The sequence below is a fragment of the Salvia hispanica genome, chromosome 4, assembly GCF_029641045.1.
Source record: "Salvia hispanica isolate PSC_SH4W2 chromosome 4, Shi_PSC_v1, whole genome shotgun sequence".
Lineage (NCBI taxonomy): Eukaryota > Viridiplantae > Streptophyta > Magnoliopsida > Lamiales > Lamiaceae > Salvia > Salvia hispanica.
Genome location: NC_142695.1, coordinates 47,008,493 through 47,028,183, shown reverse-complemented (window position 1 = coordinate 47,028,183; position 19,691 = coordinate 47,008,493). Strand labels below are relative to the sequence as shown.

General features: G+C 33.8%; 1 protein-coding gene across 1 annotated transcript; it reads right to left on the bottom strand.

Moving 5' to 3' along the window:
* Positions 1 to 7,899: 7,899 nt before the first annotated feature.
* On the bottom strand, positions 7,900 to 10,403 carry LOC125193574 (expansin-B3-like). The gene is made up of 3 exons (XM_048091399.2): positions 9,881 to 10,403; positions 9,188 to 9,317; positions 7,900 to 8,531 (listed from the first exon to the last, which is right to left on the bottom strand). The coding sequence occupies exons 1-3, from the start codon at positions 10,318 to 10,320 to the stop codon at positions 8,334 to 8,336; spliced, it is 768 nt and encodes a 255-aa protein (XP_047947356.1). The 5' UTR covers positions 10,321 to 10,403; the 3' UTR covers positions 7,900 to 8,333.
* Between the last annotated feature and the right edge of the window lie 9,288 nt (positions 10,404 to 19,691).

The following is a 19,691-nucleotide window of genomic DNA, read 5'->3' as shown; positions in this document are numbered from 1 at the left end:
GATGAAGGTGAAAATAATTTATAAATTTTTGTATCGTATCCATAAAAAACTTGATCTAAAAGCCCTAATTTGGTAGGGTTCGGTGGTTCGGTCTTTAAGAGTGGATTTGTGGATAATAGGACTCTATATATACATATATATATATATATATATATAGGGGAGCATTAAGCTCCTTTTACCCCTTTAGATACTATTTCCTTCTTAATATCATCCATTAGATTGATAAAATGAATGGACTAAATTAAAAGGGGAAAATTGATCCCGTGTTGCATTATTAGGTTCATTCTGTGCATTATATGGGTATAATTGTAAAACAACAATGAATAAAAACGGAAAAAGCGAGAATTCAGCGCCATTTTCCATCTACTCACTCTCTCTCACTCCAACCGCCTCACTCCTCAAACCCACGATTAAATTTCGTTTCCTCTAATTCCCCCCATTTCCAAACCCTAGCCGCTACTCCAAGCCACCGGAAATCAACACTACCGTCGATTTTCGCCGTTAAATCAAGCTTCTGCCGCCGTTTTACAGTCGAAACCTCACTCCCTTCGCGCGCGACCTTCCAGTTCAAGTCGACAACAAGGTAGGGCTTTAATGATTCAATTTTTCGTAATACCCACTCTTAATCGCCTATTTTCACCGCCGACACACCACCTAATCATCGATTCAATGTTTTCTCCCAAATAGTTTCAGGTTTTTCGCACTTGTTTTGTTCGATTTTTTTGTAAATCGTAAAATTGTGTTATTTTGTGTTAGATTTCTGTTCATTATTGAAGTTTGTAGTTAATAACTGGTTTACAATTGTGTATTGGGCGATTTTGGAGAGAAGATTGTATCCCAATTTGATTTTTGGTTTGTGTCACGGATCTAGGATGACGAAACGAGGAAGGCCCTTCAGATGCCAACCAACCCAGACTGCAGGTGAGCAATGTGGACAGCCTGTAATTGAGTGTATCTTGTATTTATTTGTGCATTATTTCATGCAATGTGTACATTATTGTATGAATTGTTGTGTATTATGTTTTTGTTTGAAGCTACATAAACCAGTTTGATAAAATGGATGTAAATGAGTGAATGTTGTTATCGTAGGTGCATTGTATGGTCCTATTTGTTCAGTATTGTAGGGAGTTGTTAACAAAATTTGTTATTGGTTTAATATTCATTTGTGCATAACTAGGTATACATTATGGATTTTTGTTGAGTGAATGTTATATTATGTCGTGCATTATTTGATGGAATGTATACATTATTGTAGGAAGTTCTGTGCATTAAGTTTTAGATTGAAGCTACATCCGTCTGTTTAATTCAGATGTTAAATGTACATTATGATTTTAATTTCAACATTATTTGATGCTATATGTACATTATTGTAGGGACTGATATACATTATGAATTTAGTTTTAATTCAGATGCATTATTTGATTATCTTTGTACATTATACAGTTAGTGTTGTGCATTAATGCGATACATTAATTCACAAATGCGATACATTAATTCATTGGTGAATTATTTGATTACCTTTGTACATTATACAGTTAGTGTTGTGCATTAATGCGATACATTACTGATTTTTTGACAGCAGCGAAGCTGCCAAGGTTGGATATTGACGAAGCAGTGGATGATCTTCTTGCAATTGCAATTGCCCAAATGTTCAGGGAGAGATTGGCTGAACAGCAAAGGGCCGAGGCTAGTTCGTCTCATGAAGACGCAGAGAAGAGGAAGCCGAGGGGAAAGAAAGTCGATCACCTCTACTGTCGACAAACCCCCACCGAGTTCATTGCCTGTATAAATTGCCTAACTCCACGGCAGAAGGAAGCCGTGAATGAACTGGATTGATCGTATGGATAATCATTGGAAATGCTACTTATATTACTTTTAGTACTATGTTTTTTTTGGATAACTAAATTTGGTAGGGAAAAAAATGACTTGTTGCCATGTCTGTTTTGATCCATACATAGTATGCGGAACTACTTGCTAACAGAAGCATATTTTGGTACTAGTATCTGATGTCGTAAACACAACATATATAATGGATGTAATGAACCGAGTAATGCACATAATAGCATTATTAATGCAAGGCTATTATTCGATAATGCACGTTAACAAAGTAATGGAATAATGGTATAAATAAAGGGAGTAATGCACAAAAAATTATTATTAATGCAAGACTATTATTCGATAATGCACGTTAACAAAGTAATGGAATAATGGTATAAATAAAGGGAGTAATGCACAGAAAATCATTATTAATGCAAGACTATTATTCGATAATGCACGTTAACCAAGTAATGGAATAATGGTATAAATAAAGGGAGTAATGCACCGAAAATCATTATTAATGCAAGGCTATTATTCGATAATGCACGTTAACAAAGTAATGGAATAATGGTATAAATAAAGGGAGTAATGCACAGAAAATCATTATTAATGCAAGGCTATTATTCGATAATGCACGTTAACTCCCGAAAAATGCAAATTTATTATGCATAAAATGTTCACAGCGCTAGAATTAATAAAACTAAGACAACGAAACAAATAATAAAACTGAATACAAGACGAAAACTAATTTTTTAGATACAAAACACATCAAGCTTTCCTCTTGCCTTTACTAAGCTCTTTCTCCTTCGTCATCTCTTTAAGCATTGGACAGTTTCTAGAGTCGTGATGACCCAACTCATCGCACGCCTTACAACGTCTAAGAGGCCTAATAGCCTCTTTTACAGCCTTTTCTCTCTTTGAAATCAGTCGGCTCGCGGAGCTTCTAGCATGACCCTTGGTCTTTACAACATCCGAAGGATGGACCTCTACTACTTCAGGCCTTGGCATTCCATAAAACTCTTCAATCATGCGCCTCTTTTCAAAGGCCGACGTTGGAGGAGTTCATAAGTTCATAACATACATTCATTTAGTTCATTATGTAGTGAATATAGTTCATTATTTACTCCAGCAAGTTTTTATCGAAAAAAAATTTAAAAAATTAAAAAAAATTAAAAAAAAGTAAAAAAAATTAAAAAAAATCTAAATAATAAAAAAAACGTTTTAATTTAATAAAATATTAAATTAATTGTAAATTAATCATAACCATAAGATTGGGAAAAATGAGTGGTCCTAATTTGGTCTCTAGTTCGGTCATATATAGTCCCATTAACCACAAATCCACCCTTAAAGACCGAACCACCGAACCCTACCAAATTAGGGCTTTTAGATCTAGTTTTTTATGGATAAGATACAGAAATTTATAAATTATTTTCGCCTTCATCACGAGCTTATTTTAATTCATCTGAAGGTAAATAAGTCATACTAACATGTTACGAAGATATAAATTCGTTCCAGAATATATTACTTCATTCTAGTAGGTTTTTACTTCATTCCAGTAGGTTTTTACTTCATTCCAGTACGTAAATGTGGTTTCGCCGTCGCGTGCCGTTTTTTCTCTCTACAATATCTATCACCAACGCCATGGCGCTAATATGGTTTAATAAACACATGGAATACTGTAATAAATTATTGGAATGAAGTATGTGTAGAAGCATTTGAAGTCCTACTGGAATGAAGTAAAAATCTTATCCAATGAAGTAATAACGTTTCTGAATGAAGTAATAAACTCACTTGAATAAATTGCATTTTTAAATGTTAATCAAGCAAAAACCCACGTCAATGAATTTGAATGAAGCATATGTTGAATCATTTCAAAACCTACTGGAAACAAGTAAAAACATGTTGTAGTTTCAAGGTATTACGTACAGAATGAAGTAATAAACCTATATAATGAAGTAAAATGGGATTGTAATGAAGCCGAAAAAATTTTCACAGCAGCACATCTCATCAAAAAAACTAGATCTAATGGCCCAGATTTGGTCTCTAGTTCGGTCTTTAAAATTGGTTCGACAATGATCACAACTCTGTGTATATTTATATATATATATATATATATATATAGGTTTGTGTTAAAATGACAACACCTCTTAAGGTAACACCATACCACCAATCCTAGCCAATCATTTGTACACATAGACGAATAATCAGCTGCCATGTGGCAATTATAAAAATTGCTCAAGGGTAAATTTTCGCGGACTGCAATATCCAATACGCTAAACTGCAATTTTTCCCGCCTGCAATATCCAATACGCTGGACTGCAATCTATAGATTGCAGTCTAGTGTACTGGATATTGCAGTCTAGCGTTTATAATATTGAAGTCTAGCGTGGTGTCACAGTGTCATTTTAAGAGTGTTGTCATTTTAACACACCCCTATATATATATATATATATATATATATATATATATATATATTTATGGTTTAATATATTATGGACTATAAAAATTAAATCAAATGGTTATGATCAATTATTTAATTTGATTTTGGTATTACTTGGTAAAAAAGAAACGTCCTAATTAAATAGTCACTTTGATGGAAAGGGCTTTAATGTTTTATTATTAGGGTTTGTCCTCTCTCTGCCTATATATACAAGTGTGGTGATCCCATCAAATCACACACATTAAGCGAACACATAAATGAGGGAAAGAGAGAAAAACAAATCCTTGGAGTTGGAGTTGCGCCACTACGTTGAAAAGAGTTCAAGGAAATCGTCTCCTCCTTCCTCAATCGCTTCCGCTATGGATCGCCAAGGTATATTTCAATCCTATTATGTTTATGGTTTTACGTGAAATACATGTTGTTCAAAGATCTTGTTTTATTTATATTCAATTATGTAATAGAGTGACATGCGATGGAATTCTAAATAGAATTGGATTTTGAATGTAATACATTAACCAGGTACAAGACACATTTTCCCTAAATTACTTATTATTATTGGGACGTTTCTTAATCACGTGATTAATTAGCTATTAATTGACAAAATCAATTAGTAGCAAATCGTATATGATTCTTATTACAATTAAGGAAATGAATATAGGGGCATGTTAGGGTGCCACTACCACTTAAAATAACATCATACCATCATTCATAGTCAATCATTTGTACACGTGGACGAATAATAAGCTGTCACGTGGCAAAAAAAAAAAGTTGAAAAACTCGGCCAGCAATTTGTTGCTCTTTATACAGGAATTTTTCTTGTCCAACAATATCCAACACGCTATACAACAATCTATAAATTGTTGTGTAGTGTTTGTAATATTGTTGTGTAACGTTTATAATATTGCTGTATATATGGTGTCACGGTGTCACTTTAAGAAGTGTTGTCATTTTAACACAAACCAATGAATATATTATTATATATAAATTAAGTGTGACCTTGATTGGGGATGTATCGAAATGAAAAAGTGTGATTCTTAATCGGGGGAAAGAGTAAGTACATGACAACATTATTTTTGTGGTGGAATACTTTTGATTCCACTGCAAAAATAGGAGTAATTTTTAATGTCTTCTGCAATGATGTATAGTAGTACTATTATTTACTTGGTGCCGAATTGGTTTGGTATCACAGCAATGGGATCTCATGGAATGACTAAAAGCACATCTTGGTGTGATATTGCCTAAAAGTCAACATTTTAGGTAAATTTATTTTACTTGCATATAGTAATATTTACCAACACGTATGATTGAAATCGACATGACTTGCTCTTGCATTATTAAAGCTCAAGCAAACCAAACAAAAAACGAGGGAAGTGATTTTTGGACTTTTGTAGCATAAGAGAAATTGACTGAGATTCTTTTCATCGCAATATTGATCGAATTTATAGTAGTAATATATTCTTTTCACCACTATTAAAATTGTGGGCCTTTTATGTTCCTACAATTTGGGCGTTCACAGGCAAATTTTATCATATTTTCTATTGGATCGTATTCTATCTCAAGTCTATCTATTTTATTTGTATTTATTTTGGTGTCTTTTGTATAGTTTTGGCATTATAAAAATTACTATTTGGTCATTTGAAGTAAGAAGCCAACAACTTCATTGGTTGTGCTGCAGCCTGCTGAGTGCCGAGCATGTGAGAGTTGAAATTAACCACAGCTTTTGTTGCATTCATATCTTCTGACAGAAAGGAACTTACTCTCAATACTTAAAGCGCAATTCAATACTTAAAAGAGCAATGATAAATAACCAAATTTTGTACAATCAAAATAATATTATATTAGTAATTTTGATGTGTTAATTAAATATTAAATTAATAGATATAGTTAGTTAACAAATTAAAACCAATTTATTAGTCTTTGACCTCGTTTTTAATTTTTTATTTTTATATTTAAATTATTTCTCTATTATTTTTCAAATTTGTATTAAAGTATGTATTAATTACCTTTTATGGTTCAAAAAAATTTAAAAAATTATACACAAATACCATAATATTATGCACATTCCCTATACTATATATATGTCTATACTTTTTAATTAAATGCATAAATAAATTACTTTTTTACTCAAATAAACCAATTTTTGGTTGTACAAAATTTGGTTACATAGACTTATTGATACTTAAATTGCATTTTTTTGGAGTATAGTCGTATACTATACTACAATAGATATAAATTACATAAAATACTAGTATTAAAATAAATAATACTAGCAGTACGTATGTTCGGATTAATATTTACACTGAAAGTGCGATTTATTTTTTAAAATTAAATAAAGTGATATGAAAAGGTGGGTTTGGTCTAGATGTGATGTGATAATTCAATGTAATTTAGAGATTGTAAGCACAATTATTCGTCATTGGAAAAATGAATTTAGTCTACATTTGAAAATAAATTAAAATCAACTGATCAGTACGAGTCTTATAAGGGAGTCTATTGCAAGCTAGTGCAGTTTAATTCTTAAGTTGAGTGTATGTAAATTACATACACTCAACTTAAAAGATTGATAAATATTTCAAACAGTTGAATCAAATCATATACTGATTAACTGTAGTTATACTTAGCAATTGAATTCTAATTAATGTAAACCAAGCTTGAAAACTTCCATATTGGGGAGCAAAATGGACGAATATTAGTAGCTAATTAAGAATGTTTTGACGCAAAAAATCAATTGTATGTTGAAATGAAACCAGCTTCGATTTACAACTAAGTTAGACTTCCTGCTGCTTCTTTCATGGAGAATTAATTCATTTCCCTTCTATTAATTGAGCTCAGTTCAATATATGTGTATGGAGGAGAGAGGCATCATTTGAAATGATGATAAAGGAAATAGATTACCTTTACCAATAAAAAGGTTAAATTGACTAAAGTTATCTTGTAAAATAAAAAAATTAAAAAGAGTAGAATAATGAAAATATAACAATTACTCTTCAATTATTCTTTTCTTCTTTATTTTGGTATATTTAATTATTTGATATTGCTACCTAACATAAAAAAAACAATAATTTTTAAAATCTCGTACTAGTGTCATTTATTAAGCATGTCATCTTCTCCGCTACTGTCGGTGGAGTAACAAAAAATATAAAACCTGGAGTTATTAAAAAATCATAAAAATAATATGATATCCGTGAAAGATAAAAACTGTTAATTATGCGGGCCCAAAATGAATGTACCCGCCTAACCGCCTTTGACCATGTTCAATACACCAAAGACAATTTTTTTGGCCAATAAAGTTTTTTGGAAAAATTATTCTATTCGCAGTATTATAATTGTTGAAGTCTAATATTTTCTCTGTTCTAGAGTAACTATCGCATTTAGTGTGCTAAATAAAAAGAAAAAAATAGTTAAATACTTAGTAGTAGTATATTAACTGAAAGAAAAAAGAATTAAAATAATAATGAAGAGATAGACTAGTCATTATATGTATTAATTACAATAGTACATTTTTTAAAAAGGTAAATATAACAGATTTTGTGGGACAAACAAAAATAAAATAACATTTATCATTAATTTGATAATTTTGAACGGATGGAGTATATATTATGAGCGGACAAAAAATACGAAAAAGAAAGGGACATGGTGAGTAAAAAAAGAATGTGTAATCCCCACATCACCTACAATTTCCTTCAACGAAAACAAATATGATTGCATTTATATTATATTGCAATGAAACAAAATACAACCATAACTTGTGCAATGTAGAAAAGTAGCACCACTCACGAACTAGAATTATATAGTACCCCCACTCTCAATCGCACTCTCTCCTTTGGAGAGGGCTACAAACACTAAAAGCAATTTCATGCTTCGCACACTACACTTAGTAGGGAAAAAAAAGATAAAAAAAAAGCTTCTAAGGAATCGCACAAAACCCTCTGATCATCGTCCGTCTCCTCACCTCCCAGCTTAAAAAGAAAAAAGCTAACCATAGTGCAACTTTTCTTGGCCACTTTTCCTTTGAAGGGATTAAAAATATATAGGACTTTGATAGAAACTTGGTATAAAAAGTTACTACTGAGAATCAGTGGTTAAAATTAAGGCGGGAGGTGTAGGTAGCCCTGGGAGCCCAGTTTTGAGGGATCACCCCCCTCGCTGACAAGGTTTTTCCGGTGGATAGGGTTGTGAGCTTGACGGAGAATGGCCCTTGTAGAGGGCCACCGATAATGCACCAATTTGCACCCCAAACGTGACTCATCTCTAGCCATTGGTTCGAGTTGGCCTGCAATATATACACAAAAATAAAATAATATCACACCTATTTAAGACCTAATGAAGTGTGTGTGATGCACTTAGGATTGTGACATGGCACTAGAGAAGAGAAAGTGGAGCCCTTTTTTTGGTCAATGGAAGGATAAAAGAGAATTGGCCTAACATTTAAGGCATGTGTGAAAGAGAAAAGTTTTCCAAAGAAAAATGATTATAGTTAAGTGAATCTCTTTTTCAAAGGCAATTACACCTTAATATTGGAGATACTAAAGTTAGCTAAGTGTCAGAGGCATGTGATGCTAGAGATATAAAGTTCAATAAATAGAGCATACTATATCAGATATCTGTATAGACAAATATTCATATACTATAAGATAAAATAAAATAGAATGTAATATAAAACCGTTGGGATTTTGGAATTATGCTATAAGTATTTTGTTTTTTCTCTAGAATTTCATATGATGGTCTTCTATGAGGAGATGAGGTTCTTTGCCATGATAGGTGTGAAAGTTGGAAACTTTGTGAAAGAAAATCCAACTAGAAAAAGGGGAACGCTTCTTTGACTATGGTAAATAATAAATCAACCAAAAAATAAATTTCTGGGTCCCTAACTGGAAAATCAACTTTTATATACTGAGATATAAAATGTAAGAAGCGGAGAATTGTTACCTCTCTTATGTGCATGGATCCGACATCGCCATCTCCACCTTCAAATTCGACTAACAACGAGAGCCAGTAATTAGTTGATCCTTCGTTAACATGAAACGCAATGTTTCTGCCCGGGTACTTGCACGGAGTCCTGTACAAAGTACTTTCATACCATTAATATAAGTCTGTAACCATAACTATAATTAAATTCTACATATTTGGTAGCTACTTAATCAGATCCCAGTATTTGTCTGCTAATTTATTGGCAACAGAATATTTTCCAGAATTCTTTAAATTATTCAAACAAGAGATACAGTCAAATTTTGACCAAAAAAAGTGCAAACATGTGCGCGGGTTTTCTCATGAGTGTCTGCACTCTGCAACATACCATTTCTAAATAATGAAATAGGGATTCTTAATTCGTTAACCAAATGCTTAATTATCATTAATAAAACCTAATCATAATAAAGTGACAAAACAGAACAAGACCGTTAAAGAAGACTGGATAAAGAGATGATGTAAAATAAATTTGTGTGAAAATATGAGCATCATTTCCAGGCACAATTGTTTAATACCTATGCAATTTTTTAATGAACTACTAGAATAAAAAATAATTAATTAATAATGTTCACCAACATTTCCCATTAAATAAATATTTACAATTTTAGCAAATGCATTTCACGAGTGTTGCAAAATTAACAGACGTCACATTACCTCCGAAAGATGACGGGGATTTCGCCGCGATTGCGGAGCTGGCCGCCGTCGCCGGACACAGCCAGCCTGCCGAAGGCGGCGCCGCTGAGGTCGAAGTGCGTGCGGCCGCCGGAGCAGTATCCGCCGGGGCACTCGTCGGTGATGATGACGGTGACCGCCCGGCGCGAGCAGATCGAGCGGTCGAGGCACCGCACCTTATAGCACGCGCCGCAGCCCTCGCCGCCCTTGAAAAGCACCGGACTCACCGCGCCGACTCGAGCGCGGAACGGCTTCACGTCCACCAGCGATCCGTAGCCGCACGCGCCGCCGTCGCTGCCGTCGCCCTCGGGGCTCCCGTACCAAGTCGCCGTCGCCGGAGACCAATGCTGCTGGGTCACCGCTGCCGCAGCCACGGAGGAGAGCAGAATGCAGGAAACGAGGAAATAACACGGAATCCCCATAATGTGGCAACAGCAGCTAATTTCACGGCTGTAGAGGAACTGAAGAGACTGAGCGATATCAGTGTGTTTTTTTTTTTTTTTTGTTTTTCCTATTTTGTTTGGTATTCCGAGAATATATAAAAGGGTGGAATTTGGAGGGACGATATGGCCCATGACGGTGGTGCCATAGGCTTTTGGGGTGGGACCCGGCGACAGTTAAGGCGTTAAATACGCAGTTCAGCATCCACGTGTTGGGAGGGTAGTTTGGTCATTGGGGTAAAATATCCCTTTCAACCTTCTGCCGTTATGTTTGCTTTCCTTCTTCTCTGGAGCATGTTGATGAGTAGGAGTTTTATTTTTGTGGGGATCGAAAAAACCGTAGAGTTGAAATCTCAGTTTGTTTTGCTAATTGGTTGCAGTCACAGACACAAGATTTTGATGGTGGGAGGTTGGAACTAGTGTTCCTACTTCCTAGTATTACGGTATTTTTGTGCCGACGAATTAGAGAAGCAATTACAAAAGATAGAGATACGTGTAAGATGATTGTTGATAGATGTAACACCAATGTAAAAAAAACAACTTTGTCGAAAAAGAGATTTTTTAAAAAATAAATAAAATAAACATGAATTATTGAAAGAAAGACAGACTTGAATTGAATTCTAAACATAGCAATGTAAAAATATAGGGAAAAAAATGATATAAATAGTGGAGTAACACATAAAATAGAAACATCAATGTAAAATGTAAGAAAAAATTTAGTAATTGCTCTTATAGTGAGAATCGACTCTCAATCGTATATAATAAAGTACTATAATATAACTTTTATAAGAATCAAACTCAAAGGAAAAGTAAATAAGAAAATAAGAAAAAATAAAGACGCAGGAAGAATCAATTAAAAAGGGTAAATCCTTAAATCAGGGGGTTGGTTTTGCTGTGAATCGAACTCTCGCCAATCATGGCCGAGAAGAAGCCAACTACGCTACCGAGTTATTTAGCACTATTGTTAATATAGATAATATATACTCATTTGTAAAATGGTTGGGGGTTCCATGGGTCCCCCATGATCCTATTTAGGTATGTCGTTGGATGGTTGTGAAATCAGAAAGTGATGCATATAAGGTATTTGTGAGAATCGAAGATGGTTATGTATAAGAATTTTAATTAATTGAATGCAAATTTATTACTCCTACATGATCAATATAATTGCGAAATTTAGTCAAATTCTACATTATTTTGAACCGTACAATATTTGAATGATAAGTAAAATTTAAAAAATACATATTCATCCCATTTAACGAAAATTGTCTTACCAACTTAAAAATTTTAGTTTTTTAGACACAAAACAAAATAACATAGTTTAAAGCTTCCGCAGCATAGCCCGGTTGGGGATGGCTTGCATGCAGCCTAATCGGTGGGCCAATTGCAGTATGGCCCGGGCGGGGGCAGCCCTAATTTCAGCTTGACTTGGGGGCAATAGCCTGATTGGTGAGTTGTATATATTAAGTTCGGTGGAAAGATAATAAAGAGAAAGTAAAGTAGGACACAAAATAAAATAGGAATGGGAAGTGGAGAATAATAAAGTATAGTAGTATAAGAGAGTAATGTGATGTTTCTTACTAAAAATTAAAATCAATCCCTAGTGAGATAACAGAAAAAAGTAAATTAATCATTTTCAGACATAGAGTAGGATGTGTACTCCATGAGATGTGTTATTTTTTGTCTAACATGTATGAAATAAATGAAGGAAAAGAAGATTTTTTTTTTAATTTAGTGTTAATGGTTAAAATTACTTTTGATATTAATGGTTGAAGTAAAATTATTTTTTACATCGTTTTAAAATTGATTTTAGGTTTAGTGTAAGTTTTGAAGATGATCAAAGAAAATGGACAAGAGTTTATGATGTCCTAATTTCGAGTTCTATTATATTCCGATTTTTCTTAAACGTTAAAATATACTCCTAGAATTTTACATGAACATATCCCATTAAGAGAAAAATGGACCAGTATGTGAAATAATTATACAATCAATCAATGTTTCATTTTGTCATTGTTAATTCTCCATAACACTGTAGCTCTTTTGTTTTGTTCTACTAGTGTTAGCACCACTGACGGACCCAGGTGGGGTCGAGTGGGGTCGACCGACCCCACCGTCGTCCGCCGAGAGCTGTCGGAGACTCCATTAAAGGACCTTCGAGATCCGGCGCAACTCTACCTTCGACCCCCGGAGCTCCGCCTTGACGCCAAGAGCTCCACCGTAATTCTTCATCTTTTGAAATAAAAAAGAGAGATAGGTGAGAATAACAAAGAGATGGAGAGGAAGGGGGAGGGGTTGCCACTATGGAAAGGAGCGATGGAGAAGTGTTCTAAATTCTAATTCTTACTTTTGAATGAAATGGGCTGAACAATTGGGCCTACTCTTAAAAGTGATAGTTATAGATTAATTAGAGTAATTATAATTATAGTTATAATTATAATGCTCATTTTATTAATGACAATTTTATCATATTTTTTATTTATTTATTTTTTTGTAAAATTATTGATAAATATCAATAAGATTATTAGTTTTACAATTAAAGATAACTTAAAAAAATTAAGTCAGAAAATAAACTATTTAAAGTAAATATTTTAAAAAAAATAATTATTTAAATATTATATTTATTATTATTTTCTAGTGTATTTGACCCCACGAGTTTTAATTCCTGCGTCCGTCATTGAGGAGGAGGGAGTAGTATTTTATGTTAACATCATACAAATTCCTCCAAAATCTCAAATAGAGGGAAGAAATAGAAAAAAAAATGTCAAAATAGTATAAATACGGAGTATTGGTCATTTAAGTTGCGTATTGGTCATTCTAATGTACATCACTATTTACATAATTATGTCATTGAGCCCACAAGGACATTTGACATTTATACTGCATTTGGTGTTTGGTTGAACTTAATGATTTTTAACAATCACTCTAACATTACTTGATCCCACATACATGAAAGAGAGAACAACTAATTTATTTTCAATTAGTACTACTTATTTTGGATTTTCCCCTTGATTAACGGATTCAACTGCATGTGAATACCTTTTCAAAGACTACGCCTTGTAACTTTAATAAAGCAAATGGAAAGGATAATTTTAATTATTTTATCATGCCAATATTTTACATATGATTAACTAAATGACTTTAAAAAGAAAAGCTGCGACTTTATTAATTTGTTTGTTTTTTTGTGGTAGGCAAACCGTAACTATATAAAACAGTATCTCGTGGGATGTGAGGCATAAGAGCATCCACAATGGCGGCTAGCGCATCGGCTAGCCAATTCGCGTCGCTAGCCGGTTGGCTAGCCGAACCATTAGAACCGGCCAGCGGCATTTCGGCGAAAAAACAGGCGATCGCACGCCGATTTCCAGGCGCTGGCCGCCATTGTGGCGTGCCGATCGGCGAGCTATCGGTCAGCGCAATTTTTTATTTTTTATTTTTGAAATTTTTTGAAACACTATATATACGCGATTTTAGTTTCATTTTCATTTGCACCACTTGTTTTAACGAGTTTTTTCTCTCTCTAAATTTCTGTACAAGAGCAACGAGCAACATCGAGCGATGAGTAACGCGGGTGGTAGCAGTGGTAGTGGTGGGGATGCTGAGGAGTACGAACGGCGGATGAACGAGGCTATGGAGGCCTACATGAACCGCGAGATAGAGCGGTACATGCAAAGGGTCGAACAACCGGCGGTACCTCGCCCTCGACCCGCTGTCCACCGCCGAACAGTGATTGATCGGGATCACGTAGCTGCACATCAGCGGCTATATGCCGACTACTTCGCTTTGGAGCCGCGGTTTAACGCAAACATGTTCAGGCGGCGTTTTAGAATGCGCAGGTAGTTGTTTATGCGCATCGTTGACGCTTTGGAGCGTCGATATATGTGCTTCCGCTTCAGGCACGATGCGGCTAGCAGACCCGGCCACACCCCTATTCAAAAGTGCACGGCGGCAATCAGGCAGTTGGCCTACGGAGGCGCGACAGACATGTGGGATGAGTACCTCCACATTGGTGAGACGACTGCTCTGTAATATCTGAAGTTTTTCTGTCAGGGCGTGATTACAATTTTCAGTGATCAGTACCTTGAGCCCTATCCCCCAAGATTGTCAGGATCTGATGCAGATGCACGGGGAGCAGCATGGGTTTCCCGGGATGTTAGGTAGCATAGATTGTATGCATTGGGAGTGGAAGAACTGTCCAACTGCCTGGAAGGGGGCCTACACGACCGGCTACAAGGGAAAGAATCCCACGATGATCCTCGAGGCCGTAGCTGATTACCGGCTGTGGATCGGACATTCGTATTTTGGGGTAGCCAGGTCGAACAACGAACCTCAACGTCCTCAACTCGTCGCCCCTCTTCAACGAGCAGTGTCAGAGCATCGGTCTGGCCGTCTCATTTGTGGCCAACGGCAACCGACATGATATGGGCTACTACTTGGCGGATGGGATATACCCTAGGTGGCCTGTCTTCGTGAAGACGATCAGGCACGCAAATGATGACAGGAGGGCCTACTTTGCGGAACGTCAGGAGTCGGCGCGCAAGGACGTGGAGCGCGCATTTGGTGTGCTCCAGTCTCGATGGGCGGCAATTAAGGTTCCAACGCGTTTGTGGGATGTCAAATGCATTGCTGATATAATGTATGTCTGCATTATCATGCACAACATGATCGTCGAAAACGAAGGCGTACAACTGACTAATTGGGCCAATGACGATACTGATGCAGCCGGTCCAAGCCACGGCGTGGCCACCCCCAACGTACGAAGGAGGGTACCTCACGATGAAGTTGATGCTCATATTCAACTCCAAAAGGATTTAATTGAAGAGTTGTGGGCACAGAAGACTGCACGGCGATAGTTTTTTTCTTTATTATATTATTTTTTTTAAATGAATGTACTTTTTTTAAATGAAACTAATGAATTTTTCCATATATGTCTCGTAAATTTAATTCCGTAAATGTAGTTGTTTTTGAATTATTTTTATTGTGGCTAGCCTATTTGATTAAAATGATGATGTGACAGGTGGATTTTTAGTACTGATGACGTGGCAGAGAGAGAAAGAGTGGCTAGCCTGAGACTAGCCTATAGCTGACCTAAAGTGATTGTGGATGCTCTAATACCAAATCTTAGTTCTTAGACATCTTTAAAAAATCTTCTTTTGATTGCACATCTAGAAACTTTAATTTGTTAGAGTACTTCTTAATTGACTTTGTTTTGTGAGATTTATTCCTACCCAAGTTTACATTCTGCATTTAATTTCAATATCATCGTATGTGTATTTCCCCTCCCCCCCCCCAAAAAAATTGGTTTTCATACAAAACTATCATCTCATTTGCATACTTGTTAAATTTTAAACCATGAAATAGACATGACTTTCACATATTTTCTAAAACATTTGCATACTTGTTAAATTTTAAACCATGAAATAGACATGACTTTCACATATTTTCTAAAACAGCAAAATTTTGCATTTTTTAAATTCTTGTTGAATTACCAATCTATCTATCAATATATAAAGGAACAGTTTTTTGGATGCTTATATGGCACACTTTTTGGCGGGAAATCAATTCATTGGCCAAAGAAGAGGCAAATATTATTGAGTAAAAATTGGTCCAACAAAATGCAGATAAAATGGCTTCACCAAGAAGTTTATACACTTATAAATAGAGACACCATTAATGTAATCTGCAACATCCTAAAAAATTGTACAATAACCATCTCTGTTCCCCACTTTATGCCTTGTTCAAAGCCATGTCAAAAGCCAGTTCGAGGCCACTGTCTCATCGCCGGCCGTCGGAGGACAGGTGCACCAACCGGAACACCGTTCAGATTTCAGACACATGAAGAACTCCATGGCACCGTTGAAGAATGGCGGAAGGAACGCCGATGAGACATGGCTGAAGGAGCACCGACGCACATCACAGCGAGGGCGCCGAGGCTATCGGGGCCAAGCGGGCGGCGAAGCAGCGAGGCGGATGGAACGGTGGTCATAGCAGCACCGATGAGGGAGAGAAATAGAGAGAAGGAAATGGTGGCGCCTCCTCTGTAGGTTTGATGTGAGGGAAATGGGGGGCGTGTAGGTTTAGAGAAATATTTAGGGTTTGAATGTGTATAAGTTTATGATGTAATTTAATATATTTTATATAATAAATCATAATAGTTTGTATATAATTTTATATTCATGCTAGGTAAGTAATTGGCATCTTTTTAATTAAGTAGGGCTTTAATTTAGACGTTGAACTCTATTGTTATATCTTCAAAGTTGGGCTCTAATTTTGACTTTTAATATTTGTTAGAGTTTTATGAGCTTTTTAGTATGTCTTACTGTACAATTTTAGAGAAAAAAAATACTAAACTTGCATAGCACAATATATTATATACTTTAAGAAATATTCAAAAAATTAATTGCACAAAACGATAGTATTTGGGTGATTGGAATTCATCGAATAAGATAATGACAAAATAATATATATCTGTAATCTTACTCTTTGTGTAGAACAACAAATAAAATTAAACACGTATGAAAATGTTAATAAAAGTATAATAATTAAAAAAAATTACTATACTACATATTATATTCACATGTAACGTATTAAGAATACTATTCTTAAATTAATTGTGTCGACTCAATTTATTTGGAGTGGATTTTTGTTGGAGTGGCTAAATGATACTAAAACTAACAAGGTTATTTTAATATATATCCATAACAATATTAATAATAAATTAATAGTTATAGTAATTAATATTCAAATATTTTTACGAAGTACTTAGTACATGCTTATCTTCTCCCATAAATTCTAACTAGACATTATTGTTATTGATTTATTTTACTTATTATTTCCATCAAAATTATTTAAAGACAAAGACTAAGTTACTTGATGTTTTAATAATTTATTAATAGTTTAATTTTATAAAAAATATAAATCTAAAAATATAATCAAAATATTTTATAATTTTCATTTATAATTTTCTTAAGGAATGTCGTTAATATTTCTATTTAGCATCACTTAAATGAAACAGAGAATTTAGATTTTCATTTATGAAATGGTATTAATTCCTTAAACAACAACGTAACTATTTGCCGCAAGTATCATAGTAAGAATTTAAGAAAAAATCTGCAAAATAAAAGGAAAAATAACTTACTCCTTTGACTTTCTTTTCAATGAGTGCGGGCAAATAGCTTTATGAATGCAACTTCATGTATATGTTCATCTCTTTCTTTATGCTTTTGGGAGGTGTGAGTCTTACCGTAGATTAGATTGCTGGTGGGTATTGTGTTTATTGTCATTTTGCTTTATTTTTTTAATTAAAAAAAGTTGAATAAAATTGGAATAAAAATAAAAATAAATTTCTACTTCCCCAAATATTACCGTTTTACTACCGTCTTTTTCATTCAATTATTTTTTGTTTCTTCTCACAAATTACAAATGCATTAAATTTTATTTCGAAATGAAAATCTTTTTGTTCAAATTGCAACTAGAGTATCATTCTTATTTTTTTTTATAGTATATATAATTATATTTTTTTTAATTGTTTACAATTTGTATTCTTTAGCCGAATTAATAACGATGATGAAAATCGAAATCAAATTAATGTCTCCAAGTAATTAAACAATATTACTAACTTTATAGAATAAATTATGAAATTATATGAAATTATTAAATAATTAAATTTAAATCTAATATGGAATTGGATTAAATTAAAAATATTTAAAATTAAATTTAACATATAAAGTTTGTATGACTTTTTCTAATATAAAGAGTAGTATAAATTTTAAGTGATTAAATGTTACTCCCCCGTCCACAAAGAATATGCACTTTGAGTTTGATACGGGCTTTAATGGAAAAATTGTAAAGTTAGAAATGTAGAAAGGAAAAGTAATTACTCCCTCCGTCCCGCTTAAGATGACACGTTTTCCTTTTTAGTTTGTCCCAACTAAGATGACATATTTCCTTTTTTGGTAACTTCTCTCTCCAATTAATACACTCAACCACTTTTTCTCACTCCTATTAAAATATTCATCTTTCTTTATCTCTCTACTTTAATACTTACATTCACCTTCACTCTCTCCAATTAAACACTTTAACCAATAACTTCTAAAACCCCGTGCCGGCTAAGCAATGTGTCATCTTAGCCGGGACGGAGGGAGTAAAATATTGTTAGTGGGAATAGGTCCCACCCCATTATAGAGAAAAAAGTTATCGAAATTAGAAAGTGCGTATTCTTGTGAGACGGACTAAAAAATAAAGAGTGCGTATTCTTGTGGGACGGAAGGAGTATCACTTAATGCGTAGTGGAAAGTGGGTGGAAGATGTTTGTGGAATGTGGGTCTTACTTTTTATATATCAATTTTTTATGTACTAATATTTGTTGATTGAATTAAATCACGAACTATTTATTCATTCAAATAATTTTCTTATCTTCTTTTGTATTTAGGAATACCTGTTTCTTTATTTGTATATCTTATTCTATTTAATTCACGCATGTCCTTTTTTGTTTTTTTGTTTTTTTTTATTTTATATTACTACCTCCGTCCACCAAAATTTGTCCTAGTTTTCCATTTCCGTCCGTCCCCCAAAATTTGTCTCATTTCACTTTTACCATTTTTGATAGTGGACCCCATATTCCACTAACTCATACCTACTCACATTTTATTATAAAACTAATATATAAAAGTAGGACCCACGATCCACTAACTTTTTCAACTCACTTTTCATTACATTTCTTAAAACTCGTGCCCGGTCAAACCGGGATGAATTTTCGTGGACGGAGGGAGTACTATACTTATAATTGATACTAAAATTGTATAATGCAATTGCATGCTGAATATGAATGGTTTCATTACGGTGGCTTAAAAGCATTACCAATGTTTGTTTGTTGTTGTTTATAATGTTTTTAATTGCTTATAATTTTATTAATACTATTTTAAATTAATTCATATTCTTAAAAGAAATATATTTTTATATTATTATTTTTCCTATATCCTTTATTTTGATCTATTTAACTGTAAATATATTTTCATTATTTGAATTTTTTTTGTCCCGTGCATAGCACGGGTGCTAACCAATGACGGACGCAGGAATTAAAACTCGTGGGGTCAAATACACTAGAAAATAATAATAAATATAATATTTAAATAATTATTTTTTTTAAAATATTTACTTTAAATAGTTTATTTTCTGACTTAATTTTTTTAAGTTATCTTTAATTGTAAAACTAATAATCTTATTGATATTTATCAATAATTTTACAAAAAAATAAATAAATAAAAAATATGATAAAATTGTCATTAATAAAATGAGCATTATAATTATAACTATAATTATAATTACTCTAATTAATCTATAACTATCACTTTTAAGAG